The sequence below is a fragment of the Carassius gibelio genome, chromosome A24 (assembly GCF_023724105.1).
Source record: "Carassius gibelio isolate Cgi1373 ecotype wild population from Czech Republic chromosome A24, carGib1.2-hapl.c, whole genome shotgun sequence".
Lineage (NCBI taxonomy): Eukaryota > Metazoa > Chordata > Actinopteri > Cypriniformes > Cyprinidae > Carassius > Carassius gibelio.
The window spans coordinates 22,683,298-22,708,715 of NC_068394.1; the positions used below are offsets into that span (position 1 = coordinate 22,683,298).

The window sequence follows — 25,418 nt, forward strand, 5'->3', positions numbered from 1 at the left end:
CATTGAATCGCTATAGAAATAACGATTCATTTGATTCTTAGCATTTTAAATCGATTACGGTCTGAGATCGGCGATTCATGATTCAAAAATTGATGCATTGATGCATATGTATCGTAAGGATTTGTAAGTGATGCATCAAGAAAACGAGTGAATCGTTACACCCCTAGTCAAACAAAAAGGACAGGTAACAAGTAACAAAGTAGTGCATGACAAAAATAAATGCTGTTTTATTAAAGAAATGTAATAATATAAATTAAAATATAGGCCTAATATGTGATAATATTGACATTTTGCATATTAATCCATGTAGCCTAGCTCACTAAAATAGGCTACCACTTTTAATGCTTCGATGCAAAGTAAACCACAATTTCTTTAGAATAATATAACACAATTCTTATTATATAAATACTGCACACCTATTACAAATGGTGAATATCATTAGTAGATTTCATTTAAAGTCCAACAGCTTAACACTAATATTGGACATAAACGAACAACAAATATAAATTATTCAAAACAGGTAAGTACTATTTGGAGTAAAGTTCAACTGAACTGATGCATCAGTCATACAGCACTCCGGACCGTGCACCCCATGACAAGCCTGACACACCCCCACAGAAACAAAAATGAGTTGCAGTCTAACATAACTGTGGCATTAAACTCCGTTAGTGAGGGCTCGTTTAAAATTTTGCACATATATAGGCTGTTCAGATTACCTGTTCAAGTCCAATGAAATACCTTATATCTACAGATGATGTACGTCTGTTTGTGGATTTGTGGTGACTTCTTCACCAGCTACAAGCGCGTGTGTGTGAAATGTGGTGCTGAAGTGAAATAGCTGGGCAGTGTGATAGCCGAATTATAATAGGCCGTCTAATAAAAATAAAAATTATTACTATTATAATTGAATACATTAATAGGAGAATGAGACCAATATCGTCTTGACTATCGACAGAGAAATCTGCTATCGTTGATATGTCTGTCTGTTGTCGATACACAATACCAACATCTATCGGCACAACCCTAGGATGAACATGTCTTGGTCCTACACCTTCCACAGAATAAATACATTTAGCCCACTTAATGAATGCTTTTGGGATGTAAAGAGACCTTAAACCAGCATAACAAAAAATGTTTCTGAAGACAATCACCTATTGCACCTTTAAGTTAACTGATTTTCTATAGATTCTGTCAACTCAAATCTGCAGACTGGTTCTGATCTTTGGCAACTACTGTGAACTTCTCCAGAATGTAAATCAGTTGAAAATCGTGGCAAAAATTGGGTAGTGTATTCCAGCTAGGGATGCACAATCATTATTTTTCTTGGCCGATTCCGATACCGATTTTTTTACTAGCAAACTGGCCGATTCCGATTTCCGATTTTTTGTTTATCTTTAAGCAACAAACAAGAAGGAAAGTGTGCATAAACAAGTTGTTTATTTGTTATTCAATAGGCCAAACTGGCTTTTGGCTATTGAAAACAATAACCCTAACCATCTGAAATTAACAGCAGTAACTGCACAGCAAGTAGACTACATTCAATACATACACAGATGGTACAGACATCAGCATTTAGCTTTTGCTTTTGAATTGGGTTGAAACTACATAGAACTGGCCTTAAATTAAAAGATTAACTGTAACCATATGAAATTAAAGGCAACAACTCCATAGTTCTACAATCCAAACAACACAATCAACACACATTCAATAACATGTTTCTTAATCAGCATTCAGTATTTGTTTTAGTTTTAAATTTGGTAAAAAAAAAAAAAAAAAAAAAAAAAGCTTTACCAGTGAGACTGAAAAAAGTATGCTATACAAGTAAATTATTCCAAAATGTTACAATCAAATAATGTTGGTGCCAATAAAACAGATGCAAAGGGTTTCATTCGTCCAAAAAAAATAATAATAATAATAAATATAAAGGTTAGTGATTCATTTTTTTTTTTTTTTACTTGAGCCATTGAAAAATAAATAACTATTAAACTATTAAAAAATTATATAGTTGTGAATCATTACCCATAAATGTTTTAATTGGATGAATGAAAGACTTTTTCACTAAGTCTATGTATTTTTAAGGTAAAATAAAAATAATCCTCCTATACAAAACTGACATTCACTTCTGTCTTTTCAAAAGTGTATGCAGGTTATACTTTATATACAAAAAAAAAAAAGCATTTCAGTTTTGTCAGTTTGGTCCGTTTCGTTTCTCATCCAACACGTGAGAAGTTGATCTGAACATCTCTTCACTGTCTACTACTCATGTGCAGGGCACGGACCGGTACAGTATACGCTCGCGCAGCTTTAGTGCGTGCAGAAAAGGCGCTCAGTACAACAACGCTTCCTGCTATCTGTGCCTCAGACATGTAGCTCTGCACTTCCAGCGCTGATCAGCTGCCCGTGTCCTGTGCACAGATTTCTAAATACTTCCATAAAAATTACAAGATAGCGAATGATTTCAATGTAGTCTGTGCACGCGGCCGCACTTCCGGAAAAATCGGCCAGAAAAATACCAAAAACCGATTTATGGCCGGTCAACCGGTGCATCCCTAATTCCAGCCATAAGTGACTATAGGTAAGTTGACATCCATTTATAAGAGGCTTTATAATGAGGTTAGTTTCTGTGTTCAACCCTGTGAATGAAAATTTGTATCTGTTTAATTTGATTTTTAAATGTGTTACTTAGCTGAACATGGACTAGTCTAGATGTTGCAGTGTGTTTAAATGACACTTTATTATGAATATATAACTAAACAAATTGAATGCCTTTTTTTGTGATTGACTTTGTACATTTAAAAAAATATATATATATATATCATTCTTTAAAGGGTACATAACATACACAGTTTCATCTAATCTCATGTTAATTTTGAATACCTATAGAGTAGTACTGCATCCTTCATATCTCTAAAGTCTTTAGTTTTATGATATTTATAAAAGAAAATTAGCTTTCCGAATATCTCTGGAGAAAGCCAAGCTCCTGGAGGTATGCCATCACTGAAATGACGAAAACACACAAAAGCACTTGCTACACTCTGTAGCTGCCCTGGAAAAACAAACTGCATCCACTGTTCATGTAACGCTGGGTTCTTTGGGAAGCTGAACACTGTAAACTTTCCCTCACATCCAAAAACACACTTAATTTGGAGAAATTCTCGAACAAATTCTACGCAACGCCTAAGATTTCCCAATGAAGCGTGTTGATTTGCACAGTCTCGCTCTCCTCTGGTCGGCGTGTGCGCTTTTCCAAGGGAAATGCTCATATAAGGAGTTCCACCATCGTCTACGTCATTAGATCCACAATCGAAAAAAAATATGCCGAAACTTGTACCAACCTGGAAATAGGATTTTTGGCACACAAATTCACTGTCATTCGTCCAAATTGTTTTTTTAAAACTTTGGCCATGCAGCTCTGCATAGGATTTCTTCAAGAATGACTCCAAGTAAGTGCATTTTTGGATGTGAGGAAAAGTTTACCGTGTTCAGCTTCCCCAAGAACCCATCGTTACATGAACAGTGGATGCAGTTTGTTTTTCCGGGGCAGCAATGGAGTGTATCAATTGCCTTTGTGTGCTCTGGTCATTTGAGTGACGAATGTTTTATAAACAAGGCCCTAGTCGATGCTGGATTTGCACATCGTTTGCTATAAAAACATTGAGCCGTCAATGTCATAAAAGACCCCATTCATGTTACAACTGCATCAGATTTCTGTATTTTCTTGGAAATCAGCACATAAGGGAATATGCTAATGGAAACGACACAAAACATCAGTATTATAGCTCTGCTCACAGCACGCCTCCAGGAGCTCAGCTTTTTCCAGAAAGAATCGGAAAGCTGTATTTTTCTTTTATAAATATAATAAAACTAAAGACTTGCTGGATATATGAAGGATGCAGTACCACTCTATAGGTACTCAAGATTAAAGGTACAATTTGTAAGATATTTGCAGTAAAATATCCAAAAACCACTAGGCTAGTGTTATATATTTTTTCCAGCTGATTACTTAAAATATCTCTAATGTTTTCAACTACTTGTAAATCATGAGACAATTCCCATTCTAAACAGTGACACGGGGCAGTGTAGTAGCCTGTCAATGATGCTAGTTACCCTTTGTTACCGCCTTTACTGACGTAGAAACCACATGACAACAGTGTCATGGACAAATGCAGAAGTAGCTTCGCCACAAACTTCAACTAGAAAGAGATGCCGATCTTGCTTGTTTTACTCGACAGGTGAGTTGTTTGTTACTCGACGCATCTGATCGCGTCTTTGCATTGACTTAGTATGTAATCTACTAGCACAAATTTTGAACTCGCGTTAAATCCATGATTTCCGTCTGATTGATGGCCGTCAGCGGTTGGGTAGAAGACAACAAATCCCATCCTTCCACGCTCCTTCTTAGCGTCATCAAACCACGTGATTGTTATGGTTTTGGTAGTGTGCCCTCTCATGGCAGGTCCTAAAACTGTACCTTTAACATGAGATTAGGTGAAACTGTATTTTATGTACCCTTTTTGCATTATTGACACACTGTTTTGCTAATGAATGTTGTTCAGTTGCTTTGACGCAATGCATTTTGTTTAAAGCGCTATATAAATGTGACTTGACAAAAAAAAAAAAAAAAAAAAAAAAAAAAAATTATTCACTGTACTGTACAGAATGCTTTGGGGGGGGGGGGTGCACAGTGGTTGACCAGAAGAATTAAAGATGGCATGTCATGCCAAAAAGGATGCCGACCCCAAACAGCGGTCATTATTGCGAATATTGTCTATTTCATAATCAAACGATTATAACATCTGCGATTGTGAACGTGATTTTGCATAGCTTATCAGAGAACTACGGCTCGGTGTAGTAAATGCTGCTTCCCCTGAAAACAGGTGATGATTATTTACTACTAATCACATAACCAACTTTACTGACAAAATGTGCATGACAATCGCAATTAATCCTGCAACCCTAGTACCCATTAAGCACAGCCTGACTTTTTGCATTTAATGATGGATATCTTAATTTAAATGCTTTTGTCATTTAAAATAATATTTTTTTTTGTAGAGATTAATCTTTTAATTTAACATAACCTGTTGTACTGAAACCAATATCTTGTGCTCAAATAACTACTCAATGTAGATTTTGGTGAGCTTAATAGGTACGTCTAATTTGTAGTTGTGGTGCTCATTAATTTTTGGTTGGTGCTCCTAAAATGTTGCTGGTGCTCCAAACGTTTTAAAGTTGGGAGCTCCAGTGCTACCAAATAAAAAAAAAAGTTAATTTGAGCCCTGCCTCATGTTGTTCCAAACTTGAATGACATTTTCTGTGGAACAAAAGATGCTCAGAATAAAACTGGACCCTACTTTTCAAAATAACTGTTTGCTACAGAAGAAAGTCAGGTTCAACAGGTTTGGCACAACATGAGGGTAGATAATTTAAGAAAAAATGTTAATTAAATATTTAATGGTGTGTTGATGTGTACCTGGAAGGGGAATCTCTCCGGTGCTCATTTGAGCGACTTCGTCCTCTTTTGGCTGGTGACCTGTTTCTAGATGGTGAGTGGCTCAGTTTGGAACTCCGGTCTGCAGAACCCGATGGGGGATGGTTGGGCTGGCGGTCCCCATGGAGAGGGGAAGAACTGCGTCGACGTGGAGGGCTAAGAGCTCGACGTTGATGAGGAGACCGATTCTCTTTCCCAGATGAGGTGTCTTTGGATGAAGACTTTCCAGGCCTTTTTTCTCTGTCTGCCTCCGAACGACATACCCGGGTATCTTTAGAGTGAGATCGTCGATCTCGGGACTGGCTGTTGTGCCCTCGTGTGTCTGATCTCTGTGCAACTTGTTCCCGCTTCTCAGTTACATGAGGAGAGGAACGCCGTTCAGAACGACCCTTCTGGTCTGATTTTCTCTCCGCAGACCGTCTTCTTGTAGACGGAGACTGGGACTTCCTCACACACTCCCTCGATTTGTCCCTGCTCTGGGAACGTTTTTTTTCTTTGGACCTGCTACGCTCCTTAATCTCTTTCACAGTTTTGTTAATTCGTTCAAGTTTAGCATCCCTACAAACTCTCTCAAGAGAGCGGCTGCGTCGTTTTACACTTGGTTTGCTGGTGTCCATTGAATCCCGTCTGGATCTACCGGCCCGGCTTTTCTGGTCCCTAGGTGAGCGGGTTCTGCCCCCACTGCTTCTTTGCTGTTGCTCCCCATTGCGTGCCCTCTGTCCCTCTCCATCCTCTTCTGAGCCGGAATTGTAACCTTGTAGAATCAGGCCCATTCCTGATTGAACCTTCCCCTCCATCAGTTGGCTGTCCAGCTCAGCTTTAATCAGTGCTCTTTGTTTCTCCAGGTCTTCAAGAAGTGCCTTATCATCCAGGGTTGCACTGCCCAGTGATGGCGGGCCATCCTCTGCCCTCCTGTTGATGGCCCCAGAGAGTGAAGAGGATGGCTCCTCTTTGCGCCTGTGCTTCTTATGTTTATGTCTATGTTTCCGTTTGCGGTCCTTATCATCCTCAGACACATGTTTGCGTTTTTTGTGCTTACTACGGTGCTTATGTTTCTTTTTCTTGTGTTTGCTGCCACTGCTGTGATGTTTGGAACTGCTGTCCTGCTTCTCTCCATTCACCTCCACTTCTTCCTCACCTTCTTCATCCTCTCCAGACATGTCACTGTTTTCATCCCCATTACCACTCTTCTCTGGACTCTGCAAATCCTCTGGCCTGTAAACATAAATAACATTAGCATATTAACATGCAGAACCAGTAAAACGTAACAAAAAGAAAGGGTCACATTTCAGTTTTTCCTCATCAGATACATTTTAAACACAATATTTTATTTCGTTTTGCACTTATTTAGGCACCAAATAACATTTTTTTGATTTTGTTATGCTTTCAAGGCAACATGGTGTTCTTCAGAAGTACAAAAATACCAACCATATAACTCACCAACAAATTTATCTGGGTAACATTAGGTCTGTTTAGGGACTAGGGACGACTAGTTATAATTATGTATTTATTTTTATTTATTATAATTAAATTATTTTATGATCTAATTAACATAGACATTTTCTAAATTTCGATAGATAACGAACTAATTAAGCGTTTTGACAATGTCATATAAAAATTAACGGATATTTTAACAAAGAACCTAACAAAAAAAGTGTTTAAACACCGGATATGTTATGCCACAGCTCAAAGTTTGTAAAACTAAAGAGTTCACAAAACCAACGGAAATCACCTCTAACAAATTAATCTTGACAACTGACTGCTTTAGCATTAGCACACTAACACTAGCCGAGGAGAAAAATAGAGAGCAAAATCTTTAAAGTTAACTATGGGAACAACACAAACTTGACCACAGCTGTCCCTTTTCCCTAAACACCACCATACATGCTCTAAAATACGATGTTGATGGGGTACAACGCACGTGCTCTTACCCGGTTTTTACCCTCTTGCTCCGTAAATCCATTTCTACGTCGGCCATTTTGTTTCAGCAGTGGCTCGCGGTCTTCTTCTTCTGCAGTGAGATTATGAGAAAGACCAGAGAGAAGAGTAGAGCGTGTGCTCTCTAGTGCCCGTTTAAACAACTGCAGAGAACTTATATAAAAGGCAAACGTATCATACGTTTAATAAAATTAAAAATAATTGTAATAGCGTTTTGCTTTGCTATTTGATTTTAATTAGTCTTGTTGTGTGACAAAAGTACAAATAATCACACCTAGTATCAATTAATATTAAGTTAGAAAAGATGCATTAATAAAAATTGTACAATAATTATCCAAATTTTGTTTAAAATATTGAAAAATAGTAAAGGGAGTACAGCATGTCACTCATATGGAGGACTGAGAGAGCCACTTAAAAATAAATAAGAATGAAATAAACAGTTTTAAATGTGTCCATTTATTTATACATTAAAACATTTTTTTTTTTTTTTTTTATTAAACTACATTTAAAAATAATTAAATATACATCTTTAAATATGTCTATTAATTTGTCAATGTAAAAGTTTTGTATTTATAAAACATTTTATGTTTGAATTATTAAATCAATAAATTTTGATTTATTGTGGCACTCTCCGTCCTCCATACACCTCCATACACTCTATACACACGGAGATGGTCAATGTTTTAATTAAATGTATTTAAATTGTGTATTTTATTATTTTTGAGTATTTTGTCATTTATATTTTGATGGACAACAAAAAAAAAAAAATCTAAGCTGATTTGTAATTTAAATACTTTGAGAGACCGTATTTTGTATTAATTAGGCATACACTAAATAGTTTTCACTTAATTTACAAATTAAGATAAAAAATAAAATAAAATAAAAAAAACACTGAATCCTTCCGTGCACCTTAAAGAGTCTTTGTTTTTTCAACATAGTTACTCAGATATAGCTCTATGTAAAAGCACAATGTGTCTAGTTTTTATTAATCGGCTGTGTGGATAGTCTGGTGTAGAGTTCTGCATGGAACTGTTTTCTTAATGATGCTCCTGCTGGATTTCTGACCATTACTGCCCCACTTCTGCAAAGATTTTTTTGTGTCAACACCCTACTACTTGCTCCCACAAGCATCGAATTGTATATAATTTTGGTATGTATAATTTGTGCATTAGGGAACCTCTAAATCACTATTGAATGAGCACTCATTATTTACTTTCACTTTCAATTTTGAGTTCACATGCACTCTTTTAAAGGAAGCACATCTTGCAAGATAAGATATTTGTCAAAGAGCTCAGGATCTGTTGAGCAGCAAATCCTCCAGTATGGCCTGTCAGTCATCTCTCCTTACTCTCGACCCATGATCAGTCAAGCTTGTGTTGGATGCAGGGTGCAAAGTCAGTGTTTTTCCAAAATAGATAGACTGCTTTTAAACTGTTGCCCAGGCTTGATTTTTCACTGTGGGTTAACAAATAGGCTATAGCATACTTTAACCATACAGAAAAAAAAAAAAAAAACTTTATTAAGTATTAATAGTTAAAAACGAAAACGCTGTCTCTTAGGGCACTAGGAAGACTCCAAAGGTAGGCTATGTTTTAACTAAAGGTACACCTGTTCTAGCCATATTCCCTTAGGAGGCTGCTTAAGATAAACATCCTTATGTGCGACGATACAGTGGAGGTGGTGCTGAATTATTTGACATCGATGCCTTGAGAATCGATCATTCATTCTATACAGGGGCTGCCACTGCGTTATGTTAGAATGTGCTGTTCTTAATAAATAAAGTGTTGATTTTAAATAAAGACAAAAAACTCTATACTGTTAGGATGCAGCGAACTTGCAAAAATTTGACTTTTGCTTTACAACACATCACCCCAGGGAATAAAACCAAGTAAGAAAATTTTATAACCAGAACTACTCCCAGTGGTCACCAAATAAATTACAAGGGGAAAAATATGAGAAACTGCTTAATAATTTAACAGCTTTTAAAAGAAAAGAGAGGAAAAAAAAAATCACTTTGTGCCTACACAAGTGCAACAAAAAAAAGATTTAGGTAACAGTGCTCATTTATTCCACAACCAGGGTTGACTGCCCAACAGCTGCATCACATATTGGTGTAAATAGCTCATTTATTTTATTGGATGAGCTATTCAATAAAAGCACAACACAGGAAACATAATCAACATATATGGCTGAGAGAAAAAAAAAGAGAACAAAGAGAGCTGAATTTTAGGGGCTAGGGGTTAGCTCCGTCGAGTTTGTCTTTTTTTTTTCTTTTTTTTTTTTTTTATGAAGATAAATAAATTATAATATAGAGCCAAACTCGATAGAGCTACTCCCTCACCCCCCAAATTCACTGACACCCCAGAGTTTTCTTCAGTGTGTGTGCTTGCTGAATGAACTCCCTCATCATAAGCAACAAAGTGCAGATGCACTGTATGTATGGTGTAAGTTGAGAGACTAATTTATCAGAGTATGTACAGCTTCATTGATTATAACATGAGTTTTGACTGCTTAAACTCTGGCTATAGCATGAAGTAAGTGATAAAATTCATGTGAATGTTCTTTGCTGGCTTTCTCCATAATTTAATTGCTGTTTGAATAACTGGAAATTAAAGTAATACTTAATAACTTAGAATGTTTTTATTAAATTGTCATCACTTTAAATACAAATTAAGTTGTATATATTTAGGTCATGAAATATTTCATGACACCATATCTGGTAGGCTACTTGTCTAAACAGATGAGATTATGATGTGTGTAGTTATTGGAATACACTATCATTAGGCTACTTTTGGACACTTAATTAACTGATATTGAATAAACTTATATTAGGTTAATTTATTAGGTTTCCTCAACAATAACGAGGACTAGACAAGACAAAAAAGAGAGGGAAAAATATATATGTATATGTTTATATGTATAAGTCACTAAACTAATTGACACTAATGTCAGTGAATTTACCTGTGATAAATGCAGTTACAATATCTAAAATATAATACGATTTAGAACAACATGATTTTAAATTTCCTCTGCAGCATCAGTCCAAGATTGTGTACAAATGCAAACATTAAACATCATAGAGTCATTGTGATGTATGCATATAAATAATAATGTTTCATTAGCTTTCTTAGGTATTTATGTGATCAATAGTCTGTTCATAATCATATTGCTTATCTATTGCACAACACACAAATATGTTGGAACTGATACAAAGCATTAGAGCAGTGAAAATAGTTTTATAAACAGCCAGAGTAAATACTGCACACAGATTGCACATGTTTGTTGATTATCATTAAAAAAATTTTTTTTTTAATTTTAATCATGTTTTATTAAAGCACTAACTACTGATATTGTGTTTTACTGTAACTTCCTCTTCTTGTACAGTAAATTAATAGTAAATACTCACCAGCAAAGACAACCATTGCATATTTTATTAATTTTTTTATTAAAACCATACAAACATTTGTTGTAATCTGATATAAAAAAAAGAGCATTTAGACTTTGTTCCCAGTCTAAGGGTGCTAGGCATCGTGATTCTATTTTGATCACGTCTGAATGTAAGACAGGGCAAAGGGATTCCTTTTTAATAGAGTAGGATACCTGATGCCACCTAAACTCTTAACTAGTCTACATAATGAATACGTATTTACAAGCATAAAAACAATGTAATAACTATTAAAAAACAACATTTCTCAATGCCTTACCAACAAAATGTGATGTTCAATGTAACGTGAAGTCACGGGACTCTTTCAATAGACAACTTATTTCTCTCCAATTCCTATAAAAAAAAAAAAAAAAAAAAATTGGCAGTGTCTCTTTTGTATGGACAACATGGTAAGGCACATACCTTAAGCTCGAAGCCTCTAGTCCTTTCAAAGAGTAATAGGTCATACCAGTTCTATGTTTAAAACAAAAGAAATATTCAGATGCACAACTACATATTTTCAAAAAACCATACAGAAACAAACAGAACCTAATTATTACACTGTACATATGCATGTAGAAACTGTAGGTTAGTTTTAATACTGCTAAAAAGTGTCTTTGCTCTAGTGGAGCTTGATGTGTCTTGGTGTTTATAATTTTCCTTATTCAGAAATGGGGAAAGTAGAGGTTTTTATAGATAAGCAGACACTCTCTCACTATAGATTCACTGCACCGCTGTAACAAAAACACCACACATCTGACTGATATAAACCAGATAACAAATAAAATTACTAATATATTTGGATCAATTTAAACATGACTTGATACCATTGCTTCAACATATTTTGGACACAAATAAAAAAAATTGTGCAATGAGCAACATGTTGAGATTTTTCTCTTTTTGTCAATGCACTGCTAAACACCAACACCAGTCACTAACAATATAATCAAAATAATGCAAAATGTAAATTTTGCAATATAAAAAATGAAGAAAAACATTTATTTACAAGGATACAGTAAATATAATAAAGAGATTAAATGATCAACTCTAGCATTTTGCGCTACACTTATCATACCCTTGCACAACAAAATGGTCCATTTTATTTGCAATGTTGGGGGAAAAAAATGGTCAATTTATTAAGACTTACATGATCATTGCAACATTGTTGATATAAGACATTTAAAATACATTTAGATATTTTAATCAAAATATGACACTTGGGCCTGTTAAGAGTGATATTAAACCCTGTTTAGACCTGATGACAGTTAAGTCTGTGCATATTCACACATTCTTTGTAGTATGCAATGCCCTCAACAATAAAGATACATAATACCATGAGTTAACCTACTTAGTTAAGTGAACACTGTTTACACTTAATAAGAAAATGATCATGCACTTGTACCAATAATGTACAACAAAACCTAAAAATATCAACAACACAGAGAATACTGATTCAAAGTGATAAAAAGAAGACCAGTGTCTCCATCTGTCATTGTCATATAACAGTATAAAAGAAGGGTTTTTAAAATAGCCTCTATTCCAGAAATGTCTCTAGGAAGATGAGACAGATTTAAGATTGTGTACCATCTCTTTGTCAACATCGCCTAATAATCTATTTTAATGAGTATAAAGCAATAACTTTCTTTCTTATCCCACATCTTTACATTACATACATAAGTCTGTTAAATTTGTCTTTTCTACAACAATTTCGGGGATTGCACAGATTACTGCATAATAGCCAGAAATTTGCTTTCTTCTGCGAGGGTGGTGAGGAGAGAGCTCATGTCACCGATAGCCATGTTGTTAGTTCCTGGATGAAATGGAGCTAAAACACGAGGAGTAGACAGCTGAGAGAAAGTTCCAGACAGACCCTGGAAAAAACTGGGACTGATAATGTCAGACACCACACTACCCTGCTCAGAACCATCCTCAAGGATGGAACAAATATCTAAACCAAAATTATCTAAGACACCTCGACTTTCTTCTACTGTACTGGTCACCTGATCAATCCCAGGGGACAGAAGGGCCTCAGAAGGTGTTTCTGTCTCAGCTTTCAAGGACTCCATTAGACCTGACTGTGCTATGTTATGAGAAGATGAAGTTTTGGATGTGTGAAAACAATCAGCAATAAACACAGGCTTTTGTTGCTGGATAGAAGTGTTGGAATGAATGTGATCATCTGCATCAAGCTTCAGTCCTGAAACCTGATTTACAAGAGAGTGATTGGTTACATTTCTCAAACTTTGCTGCTGGAATGAATGTGCGTTATGACCATTGATATCCTGCTGAATGAAGTAGGTTTGTGTGTGATTTAAGTTTCTATTGCCACTATTGACAGGTGGTTGAGTCATAGGAGGTTGGGGTTGGTGAGGCAGTAGTGTTTCTGGAGACAAGCTGTTGTTAGATGGACTTTGCAACAAAAGGTTGCTGCTGATTTGATGTGTTACTGTTTGATTTTCCGTGAGGTTGGTTTGGGTTATAGTTGTCTGTTGGGTACAGCTACGATGGAGGGGGCCCAAAGAGATTTGAGAGAAGTCTGGTTGACCAAAGTTGTTGCGCCTTGATTCCATTTTCCAGGTTGAAGAAGACTCAGTCTTAATGCTTGGATTCGTCCTGGACTGTTGTTGGGATGGCTTTGCAATATGTTGATGTTGCTCTGGATATATGCACCTGTAGTTCATACCTGCCATGTGTTGGACACCATCTCTACAAAGTGTTGAGTGTTGATCCATGAACTCTGTATGCATTTGTTGCTGCACAACCATGTTTCCAAAGCGACCAAAGGCGTTGCTCACAATGCCATTCTGGTCTGACAATCTTCTGCACCTCTGCTGCCTGAGAGTAGAAACATCAGCACTACCAGAGGTCACTTCATTCCACTGGATAGGCTTTATATCTTTACTATTGCTTTCCCCTTCTGACTCTTCCTGTTGCTGTTGTGGGTTGAGGAAGTTCTGGACATCTGCAGTACCCTGGTTAAAACTGGATCTATGGGGACTGGAATCACTGTTATGGCTGTGATCTGATTTTTGATCTTGGGAATGAAGATACTGCACAAAATCATCCGGCAGAATTTCCAAGTCCTCAAGTGCTGATTGCTCCACAATGCTGGGAGGTGAATGAAGACTCCTCTGAAAGATGTAGTTCTGTAAGCTCAGACTGTTATCTTCTCTATCTAAATAATAATTACCAGCAATATGGGGCAGAAAATTCATGTTATTTAAACTGCTGAAACGCTGTAACTGTGGCAAGCCAAAAGTACTAGCATCCCATGTACGCACAGGGTCACTAGCTCTTCGATCATTATTCCCTGGACCTTCAACGGGGTACAGTCCCCTTCGTTGATACAGTGCTTGACTCCCATGTAAGTTATGCGTACCATCACTACAGCGACGTGGCCTGACCAGAGGTGGTAGTGTAAGTTGGCCCATGTTCTGTTTATCTTCCATCAAAGCCAGACGTGTCTTTAGTCTCATGTGCTCCATGTTTGGCAAGGGTGTGGGAGGAGGCCCACCTGTAGCAGCGGCATACTTGGCCTTCAGGTGATAGTGTTGAGCTGGAGTGAGGTTCAGACCACCTCTTGCCTCCAATCCATGTCCTCCGATACCTCCTCTTCCAATGTATACCATCCCACCTGAACTTCCTCCACCTCCACATTGGCTGGCTTCACTGGAGCGTCGTGAGGCATCAGTAGATATAGGATCATAAGAGTCAGTGGCACTGAGATTGTGAATACGCCGATGGAGGCTGTGCTCAGACTGTGAGGCCTGGCTAGAACGGCGGCTGGAGAAGCAGGGGGAGATGCCAGAGGATCGACGACTGCTGCTCAGGTAGGCCGAGCTGGTGTTGCTGCCACTGCTGTCGCGGCGCTCACACAGCAAATTTAGCACTGTCAGCTCTGTGTTGGATGGCTCAGGACATGGAGGAGGCTTGGGGACCCCCACAGAACTACTCCTACCAAGGCATGAACCTAATGATGAGAGATACTCTTATTAGGAGAAGTTAATGTTATCATTATGATGCCATTATAGTCATAATTAGTAATTAATGGGTAAGTTCATCCAAAAATTAAACTAAATGTTTTGTACCATGCCCAAACATGATTGTACCCCCTCTCCACTCCCCTGCTAGCCTGCATTCATATTGCACTTTCCAGGCCTGAGTAGGTCTTTATGATGCAACAATTTTTAAGAAAACTGGACTGAAAGCGCTCTCACTCAGCATCAAAGAATACATCGTAATGTATACTCTGTGTCTTATTACTTTGAGCCATTTAGGGTGCAGTGACACATGGTCCACTCACATGTATAATATGTTGTTTAAAAGATCCTGGTTGATAGATTGGTTAAGAGATATTGGTAAAATGGAACAGTTGTATAATTGACATTATGTGTCTCGAGTTTCATAATTTGTCATTGTTAGTGCTCATAAAATATGAATCAAGCCCACCTCTACAAGCAGGCCAAGGAACACTAGTCAAATGAACTGGACTTTGGGGGTCAAATATGCTTAGGTACGGTTCAGACTGCCTGGTGTGATTACACCCTCAGACTTACCCTTTCCTAGGAGGGCAGGTAGGGCCTGGCCTTTAGGGGGCAGTGTTGGGGACACATGTCCTAACCTAGCCACAGCTCCATTCACCTGCCTTAACCTCTCCATCTTAACATGCTCCATCCAGCGTAGGGGCCGTCCTACACTTCGGCGAGTCTGCAAAGCTAGTGTTGCTGACATGGTTGTTACAGTGGATACTGTAGAGTCCATAATGGGAGAATCCTCCTCCTCTCCCTCTCCTTCCTCATCCTCCTTTTCATTTTCCTGGTCCTTAAGAACTGCCTCCTCCCCCGCAAGCCCAATGCTGTTCACAGCAAGCTGGACTCCACGGCCGATATGGGGGCCGCTGATGGACTGGTCACAGCTGCATGAAGACTGACTGCCAGTGCTTGGCTCAGACGTCTTAGAGGGGAGGAGAGGAGAGGAGAGAACATTTGTTTTAAATGTTATTTAATATATTTATTTAGAAATATTTAAAAATAACAATCCTGATCTTCTGGCACACGTTTTACAGTGGAAATGGATGAATGCAAACTGGTTTACTCGTGCTCAGCAGCTGGCAATACCAGAACTAAATAACCAACAGTGTAAGTAGAGGTAAGCTTGTTTGCCCTATTTTAAGAAAACAGGCCATATGGGCAATTGTCTCCCTTTAGAGTTATTGGGTCCTAATTAGGTTGTTGTCTATGCTGCAATTTGATAACGGCTGCAATAGAATGAGCTGTCTTGTTAGTAGTGGAGTAGTATCTTTCTTGATTATGATTACAATGAGCTGCTTTCTCAACATAGACTTAAAGAATGAAGCAAAACACAATGAAACCACAAGTGCAGGCACAGCTCACCGATTTAAAACCAAGTTGCAGATCCAAATACACATACAGTTACTAGCTTTATCATGCAAGCTGATATAATACTCATGGGACTATAGTCAACAATATTTATTGTGACAAAAAGGATGCACCATGCTGAATATACAGGTCCTTCTCAAAAAATTAGCATATTGTGATAAAGTTCATTATTTTCCATAATGTAATGATAAAAATTTAACTTTAATATATTTTAGATTCATTGCACACCAAATGAAATATTTCAGGTCTTTTATTGTTTTAATACTGATGGTTTTGGCATACAGCTCATGAAAACCCAAACTTCCTATCTCAAAAAATTAGCATATTTCATCCGACCAATAAAAGAAAAGTGTTTTTAAACACTTTTCTTTTTTAACGGTTCTTGACTCGTGAACGAGTCAATGTTTTGTTCGTTATCTGGCTCGGCTCGGTGTTCATCTTCAGTTCTCTCTTCACAGCAGTTCAGTCAGTGTACTGTTTGAGTGCATGCATTACTCCGGGATATTGGTTTGTTTGAACTCAGAGGGAGTGTCAGCCACATTAAAAAAAGTTAACATCTTAAGTCATTTGTTGATTAATGCGTATTAGAGATGCGAACAGTTTAAAACGATTCAGTTCGATTTGGTGAACTGAATGATTAGTTCGCGAACCGGATATCCAGACTGCTTTGATTTGAACTCTTTCTCACAACAGACACGGAAGAGAAGACAATGCTGAATAAAGTTGTCTAAAGTTTTGCTATTTTTGGACCAAAATGTATGCTTCAAAAAATTCCAACGGACCCTCTGATGTCACATGGATGACTTTGATGATGTTTTTATTACCTTTCTGGACATGGACAGTATACCGTACACACAGCTTCAATGGAGGGACTGAGGGCTCTCGGACTAAATCTAAAATATCTTAAACTGTGTTCCGAAGATAAAAGGAGGCCTTACATGTTTGGAACAGCATAAGGGTGAGTTATTAATGACATAATTTTCATTTTTGGGCAAACTAACCCTTTAATTAGTAGATTCAGATGATTAGGTTAATAGCACGTTTAGAGAACCTTTTCATGATATGATAATTTTTTTTTTAGATAGGAATTTTGGGTTTTCATGAGCTGTATGCCAAAATCATCAGTATTAAAACAATAAAAGGCCTGAAATATTTCAGTTGGTGTGCAATGAATCTAAAATATAAATTTAATTTGTATCATTACATTATGGAAAATAATGAACTTTATCACAATATGCTATTTTTTTTAGAAGGACCTGTGTGTGTTTGTGTGTGTATATATATATATATATATATATATATATATATATATATATATATATATATAAAACATTACTTATAATAATGTAAGAGATGCCATGATTCTGTTGACCATTGCCTGAATAATTGTTCCAGATGGCCCAGAATTGAAAGGACAAAATGAGTAGTGAAAAGAGAGAAAAGATCAGACCTATAATGACATCACCATTCTCACCTTATCACCCACTGTTCTTAGTAAGAGAGGAAAAGCAGTGCATGTGGTAGTGGACAAAAAAAGATTCAGTTATTAATTTGAACCTGCATGGCAAGATGTAGCTGGATGTATTAGCTGAGCAGTTATGAAAACAGCAAAGGAAAGGGTAAACATTAGTAAGACAAAAGACATAAAAGGTTAGGTTTTTTAAAAGTTTAGTTATTTATGGAGTTGAAACTTTAGCATAGCATTTTTTTTTTTTTTTTTTTTGCGTTTTGTTTTTTTTTTTAATGGAAGGAGGCTTACCATGGGCTTCTCTGTTTTGATTGACTTGACTTGTAGACATTCGTCCTGTTTTGAGGCAGCATGGTTATACTCCCTTTGGTCAGTGATCGCTCTGAGAGGCAGCTGTCCTGGTGACTGACCTTGTCCATTTCCTCCAGGTTCTCGGGGCTGAGGTGGGGGACGCGGGTATGCATCTCCACGCTGTTTCTTGGTAACATGTGCTTCAGGACCATGTACAGTCTTAACATGTTTCCGTAAAGAGCTGGGATCAGTGTATCGTTTAGTGCAACCAGGGATTTTACACACATAGGGTTTCTGAGAAAAATAAAAGGAGAGGGAGCATTGGAATGTTATATAAATAAATATTTTCTAACTATGTTACCAACTTAAAGTCAACATGAATGGTAGTTGCAACCCAATATAAACATTTGATGCATTCTGAATGAAAATAATATTCAACAATAAAATTAGGAAAGAAGAAAAATAGCTAGCTGCACATGATTGCTATATGACAGGAATTTGAAAGGGCTGAAAGATATAGAGGTGAAACATGCCATCATATTTTAGAAGAAAATTATACTTTAATAAAAATGTTGTTTTTCCTGTTGTAATGATGTGCACAGTTGAATCGTTCAAGATTAGACCAGGAACATGTTATAATAAAGTAAATAAGGTACATTTTGATTTAATGACTATAATCTCTTCATGTCCAAACCTGAGTGTGTTAGAAACAAAGTACCTTGTTTAATACTTGGTATATTCATGTATGTAAATTACCTCATTGGAATGTGTGCGATTCTGGTGTTTGGCTCGGTCTGATGCATTGGAAAAGGCTTTGTTGCAGCCTTCATGTTCACACACATACGGTTTCTCTCCTGTGTGTGAGCGCAAATGTGTCTTCAGGTTCTCCAGTCTGGAGTAGGCCTTCGAACAGCCTTCAAACTGAGAGAGAAAAGGACACAAAATTATATTGATTTGTTCTAGACAGACCCAGGCTGTTGAAACAGGTAGTTTCTCAGGTAAGCCCACATCAAAATTTGTCCTACCTACTGAAACGAATGTCTAAACACAAAAACACCATATGTATTTATTATAATTCTCACCGTGCATTTATGAGGCTTCTCTCCTGTATGTCTGCGCATGTGCACTACCAGCATGTACTGGGCTTTAAAGGGTTTCTGCTCTCTTGAACATTCTTCCCAGCGACACACAAACTCCTTCTTTTCTCCATGGATGTGATCATTATTTATGTGCTGTGAGAGGAAGAGAAGGTCAACGTTCATGTTAATGAATAACATGATATATGGCAGAAGACAATTATACTTTATGTGAAATATTCAATTGCATTATTGTGCCACTAGAGGGCCTCAGGATCACAAAATTGAGCCTTAAACAACTGCTCATCAACTGCTTAACCACAGCAAGCACTGCAAGTCTACTGCAGCTAAATGTTTCACCCCAGACATTAACACATTAATAATATCTATGTAATATCTGAACTTATGGTAGAAATTCAACATTATAAAACCAGGGTTTACACTAAGGAGGATGTCCAAAGTTAAAGTGTCTTGTCTACTTGTCAGCACCAGCACTTTAAGGGAACTTACAGAACCGACTGGATCAAAATTGAAATTCCTGTTTAAAATCGAAAGAAGTCTGTCTTTATCTTCAAAGTGTACATACAGTTACATACAGTTTGTATTTCTGCCACATAATCATAATAAAAATCATGCTTTGATAAAAAATAATTAGGACAAAAATCTGAAATAATAGCATACTAAGTCATACAGTACGATAATACATTGGAAATAGCAACAAAACATCTAAAATAGTCAGAAGTCAAAATTATAAACCAAAAAAATCAAAATCATAACATACTAAATCATAATTATGACATAAAAAATCAAAATCATATGTTAAAAAGGCAATTATGAAACAATGCAAAAAAATTTGACCATGGTTTTGATAATTGTGAATTTTTATGTCATTGTGATTTACCAGACAATTACAACCCGCTGCTTCTCCTCACACAGTTATTCTTTCTCATTTGTCACCTTTCAATGTCCTTTTCTAGTCTTTCTTCTCTTTCTTCTCTCTCTCATCTGCTCAGTCTGTTGTGAGTGAGCATGATTTGTGAGTCTCAGTGTCTGATTTAAAGGGATTTCAAATAAAATCCTGTCACCTTCCATCACAACAGGCCTTTGGCCTTGCCATGACAAGTGCTGACAGTTGTGCTACTGTGGCAACTTTCAACCTAAGCCTTCGGGAGGGGTGGAGCAAGAGTGGGGGTGAAAAAATGCATTTGGGGGTGAAAGATGTCGAAAGTTTAGTGAAAGCATCTCTAATGCCAGAGCTTTCCACCTGCAGCCTAGCACCTCTATTCACCACTCTTTTTGATACTGTCACCCCTGGCTTAACTAAACCCCAGTACTTCCTCTCTTTCTCTTTAATTTTCTATTTTTCTCTCCTTCAAGCCATCAGTTCCCTGTTGCATTTATCCTATCTTTCTCTCAACATGCTGTCTCTGTTTAGGTCCTTCTAATTTTTCTGGCCATCTTTGTGACACACACACACACACACACAGAGAGAGAGAGAGAGAGAGAGAGAGAGAGAGAGAGAGAGAGTTGTGAAAAGCTGAAGGTTTCAAAGAAAAAAACACATTTTCATGCAAACTGAGCAGATGAGGTCAACATCTGCCATCCACACAAAGACAACATTGTGCAGCACTTATGAGTGCTTTTCCTGTCCCGGGGCCATTTGATTTCTAAGGGACAGACACAATATCCTGAACATAAGTGAGCTGGATTAATGAATTCCAAAGGAATGGAGCATCTTCGCAAGAGACAGAAAATCTTGGATGGAAGACAGGGAAAAATATATGTGAGAAAGACAGACAGAAAAACCAAAAAACAAAACAGAAAAAGAAAGATTGTCAGTGAGTTGACTCTCCTCACATACAGAGCAGAAGAGGGGACAGACCAGAGTGACAGCAGGAAGGCCAAGAAAAGGCAGAATAAAACAGCTTCTAAAAAAGAGTGAGAGGTGGCAGCATAGACAGAGAGCAGAGCTCATCCTCTATTCCTCTTCATGACACAAAAAAGCATCACAGTCCTCCCTGTCACCTCGCTGCAGTTGCAGCCAAACTTTCACAGAGTTTAGGAGAGGAACATGCACATTTGTGTGTGTGCGAGTGAATGTGTAGGCACACACTCTATTTTTGCACTTCTGCATCACTAGAAGTCAAAGTCAGACTGTCATTCATAAATTCCTTTTAGACAAAAAGTCACACGTCTGGGTTGATTTTACAGCAAAGGAACACCATGAAAATGTTCTTAATTGAAAGCAACTGCACAGATTTCAGTTTGTATTACCGTTTAATTAATTTCTCCCATAAAACATGGTGTATAGAACTACTTTATAAGGCCAGTGTTTATTTCAGTTTTGAAATGCTTAGTGTGTATACAGCCAAAGACATAGCCTTTTAAAGTATCACTAAATAGTGTGCATGAACACAGGACCAATCAACATGTATTTTTATCCATTTAAACGAGTGTATTGAGACTGACAAAATTCCCACTTCTATAAGGACACCAGATTACTTTGCATAAAAAAGAAAAAAAAAAAAAAAAAATATATATATATATATATATATATATATATATATATATATATATATATATATATATATATATATATATATATAATTATTTTTTTTCAGTAGATGAAAGTTATTAAATTAGATAAAATGTCTAATAGTAGCATATGATCTTTACAATGTTCTGCTACATTTTTTGAAAAATCACAATCTAAAAAAAGCAAATAAAAACCCCAAACTTGAGTACATTGCCTTGGATTAATGAATATTTGTCAACACTCGATTTAAAACTTCTCTTTCATCATCCCTATACCTCACTATGAGAAGGATTTCCTGTGTGATCTGTCTGCCGGCTCTGTCGGTCAATAATGTGGAGAAACCGGCAGAGAGAAATTGCAACACATCCCTGAATGCTGGTACACTCACTTGTACAAATGAGCTTAATGGTGTCGTGCGTGATGCATGACCTGGCCATACTGATAAAAGGAGTGAAAAGGAAGAGAGGGAAGTGTTGGGAGGGGGGTGACACTAATGCCCTGATGGCCTGATGTAATGACAATGGTTATTGAGTGGATGATGACATGGTTGTAAGTGAGCGTGGCTATGGCCGAGAGAAATAGACTAACAGGTGCTGATGCTATGCTCGTGGCTCCGAGGAGAGATCTATTAATCTCCGGCTTGCCACGGTAAAGAACGAGAGCAACCGCTGGGACTCCCAGATTCATAGGAAGGAACAAAGATGCTTACATTTATTTGTTTGTTGCATGCAAATACAAACACATACACACTGGGGCATAACTCCAGATATTTTGTTTTCATACCTTACTGTTGAGCAAAATTGACTGTGTGAAGTGGAATATTTTCAGATTACATACAGAGCTTTTCATCATAGTACACACATGCATGACTGCCCTAATTTGCAGTCCTCTTAAATTCATCTGTATTGTTTTCTTATCTAGCTAGTTTTTCTAGGCCATGCCCTGCACCATTAAAATGCAGCCACGCATGACAAGTGCCTGTTTTCACACCAATTTAACAAAGCTCCGGGATCTTCAGCAGCGTTTAGCATTATCAAATGCACACTTATAAATCATGCTCCCTTTTCTCACGTCAGTTGCCAAAGTGCAATGAAAAAAGCTGACAAAAGGCATAAAAAGATGGAGCGCAAGAGGGAGAGCGAGTATGAGAGAGTAACAATAGTAATGTGCATGGGGGGAGTAAATTGGCATGAGTAATTGAGTGCAGCCTTTTCATCTCTGTGCAAGATACTCCAGACAGATAAGGTGTCTAATCCTTTGCCTGAGAAAAAAAAAAAAAAAAAAAATCTACATTTTGCCAATTAAAGGGTCCTTGCCAGCAGCCAGATTCGCACTCAGCCCTAGTTTATCTCCCCCAGCACAGGGAGGAGCACGGAGTAGCTTAAATATGCCATTCTTACCATACGCACACAAAGACATAGACCACCCCACAGCGCCACCATCAGTCAGAACCAAAATGAGGGTGGAGGGAGAGACAGAGTCTGAGAGAGGATTTGAAATTAAATCTTGTCAAACAGCAAGTAAGAGTACAAATGAACTCTGGAGGGGCAAAAGGATATAGGTCTAAATATGTAAAAAAAAAAAAAAATTAGAAAGAATGGGAGAGAACTTAGGCACCTGTAGTTGGGGTATAAGGGTCATGGTGTTTGAAAATACAAGGGAAAAAGTAAAATAGAAATAAAGAAAAAAGGGGAAATAATTAAATAAATTAGCACAAATTGACACCCGGCTGGTTTATGCTGACTGTGTAGTGTAGATACGTGCGCTAAATTGCAGAGATTTGATGTTTATCTAATCAAGAGTGCTAAAAATGTGCCTTGCGTCATGATGTGAGCATGTTTCATATAGCTGAAAAAGCACACCGGCATAAAATAAATTAATAATAATAAATAAATAAAAAAAATTCTAAACAAATAAAACCTATATTCCAACCTAAATTTACACTGTGCTATGTAGGGAAAAATACACTGACATCACTGAGCCACTATATTTTAGAACACAATTGAACAATATTTATATAACTGCTAGCACCTCAAGGGTGTAGGTTAGTAAATCTAAATAAAAGTTTGATAAGACATTTAATAAGAATGTTTGGAATCTTACATTTTTATTATTTTTTCTCCATCCCAAAAATCTTATTGAGCTTTTAGGATATGGGGAGTGGTCTTATATTGCTTCGATATATGGAAATCCAACCCCCCTTTTATATGGAAATCCTTTTTTTTTTTTTTTGTGTGTGTGTGTGTGTTTAGTGTTGTTTATGGATATATTTTTAATTTGTGTTTTATTTTTTGCTTTATGTTTATGTGGGAAGTCGTGGACTAATGGTTAGAGATTCGGACTTGTAATCCAAAGGTAGGCATGGGCCGGTATGAGATTTTGACAGTATGATAACCTTAAGCAAAAATATCACGGTATCACGGTATTGTTGTTACAGCTCTTTATATTTTTTTTGTTTTTTAATTATTGGGTAAAAAAATAAAAAAAACTTTTTCCTGCTGGACACAATATATTTTGTTTTCGAGCAACATTCAGAATATTAGAAACAGTAGAATTGTTTTTTTTCTTCTTTGATTTGCTTCCTAAAAATAAAAATAATAAAATAAATAAAGAGTGGCATCTTTATTTAACCAAAATCTGTAATTAGTTATTTAATTTTATTTATACAATCCATATATTTATATCATTTAGTTATATAATAATAATCATACAAATAATTGAATTTAATAATAACCCAATTTGAAGCTTTGTGAAACTATACCATGCAAACTTTTCAGAAGACAGTCAGCTTCCCTCAGAAACACATTCATATAAACCCCCAAATCAATATTGAGGATTTTCTTCCAATAGTTCTTGCATCATGAACAGTGATCTGCCTGCTACAGTAGTCTGTCTTCAGCATCTCTGTAGTCTGTCTTCAGCATCTCTGGCCTGTTTTAACAGGCGTTAACAGACTTCATATTATCACATAATTGACATTGTGCTGTCAACATGTTCCCTTCTGACTGCTTGCTCCACTGACTGTCTACCGCTGCTGAGCTCTGCCTGGATCTGGTTTTCCTGTTTTGCTGTGCGGTGCCAGTTATTTTCTGTTAATTTCTCATAAACTCACGATTTCAGCGTGCACGATGTCTAAATTGCTTTATAGCACAATTTGGTCTGGTTTTGTGAAAGAGCAAAGGAAATCTGCTTGCGAACAGAGAGATTAGCACTTGTGCATTATTTGAATGTGCTTTCTCGTTACATTTACGCGCTCTTACTGCTGACCGTATACACATGCCTACTGTATATGCACTGCAGACGGAGTAGCCTACGTGTGAACCTGTATAATGTATAACAAATCTATTTCAACATTTGAGGCACCCCTACAATTAATGAGCTCTATGACCAGTGCATGGCAAAAAAGAAAAAAAAAAGTCCCTGGACACATGATTTATTTATTTATATATTTTTTGCCATAAGTCTATACATTTTGTTACACCTTTACTATAGTGATTATTTTGACTTATGTCTGTTCTAGAGACGTTACAACTTTCTGATAACGCTCTTATTGGTTTTCTTTTGGAAATATGTTTCAAATTATTCCTGAATGCATTTAAGACTGTAAAGCACATCTGTGTGCGTCACAATTGCAAAATTATGAATGGTTGCCCACTGCTCTGGGTGTGTGTGTTCACTGCTGCAGGGCCGTGCAGAGACCTTTGGAGGGGCAGGTGCTCAAAGTATAAAAGGGACACATTGAACAAGGCTTTAAATAGCGCGGTTCAAAATAGCAATACAGCAATATATTGTGATGCA

At 37.0% G+C, this 25,418-nt stretch overlaps 2 protein-coding genes across 2 annotated transcripts in view; both read right to left on the reverse strand.

Moving 5' to 3' along the window:
* The window catches only part of LOC127946055 (serine/threonine-protein kinase PRP4 homolog), a 106,800-nt gene extending 99,241 nt beyond the window's left edge, over positions 1 to 7,559 (reverse strand). Inside the window, exons 1-2 of the mRNA XM_052542340.1 lie at positions 7,420 to 7,559; positions 5,471 to 6,703 (exon numbers count right to left, since the gene is read on the reverse strand). Coding sequence (XP_052398300.1) covers positions 5,471 to 6,703; positions 7,420 to 7,466 — 1,280 coding nt within the window. The 5' untranslated portion in view covers positions 7,467 to 7,559. The remainder of the gene's footprint in view (positions 1 to 5,470; positions 6,704 to 7,419) is intronic.
* Positions 7,560 to 11,963: 4,404 nt separating this feature from the next.
* Positions 11,964 to 25,418, reverse strand: part of LOC127946054 (transcriptional activator GLI3) — a 291,286-nt gene continuing 277,831 nt past the window's right edge. Inside the window, exons 11-15 of the mRNA XM_052542339.1 lie at positions 19,091 to 19,240; positions 18,765 to 18,929; positions 18,009 to 18,302; positions 15,407 to 15,803; positions 11,964 to 14,820 (exon numbers count right to left, since the gene is read on the reverse strand). Coding sequence (XP_052398299.1) covers positions 12,575 to 14,820; positions 15,407 to 15,803; positions 18,009 to 18,302; positions 18,765 to 18,929; positions 19,091 to 19,240 — 3,252 coding nt within the window. The 3' untranslated portion in view covers positions 11,964 to 12,574. The remainder of the gene's footprint in view (positions 14,821 to 15,406; positions 15,804 to 18,008; positions 18,303 to 18,764; positions 18,930 to 19,090; positions 19,241 to 25,418) is intronic.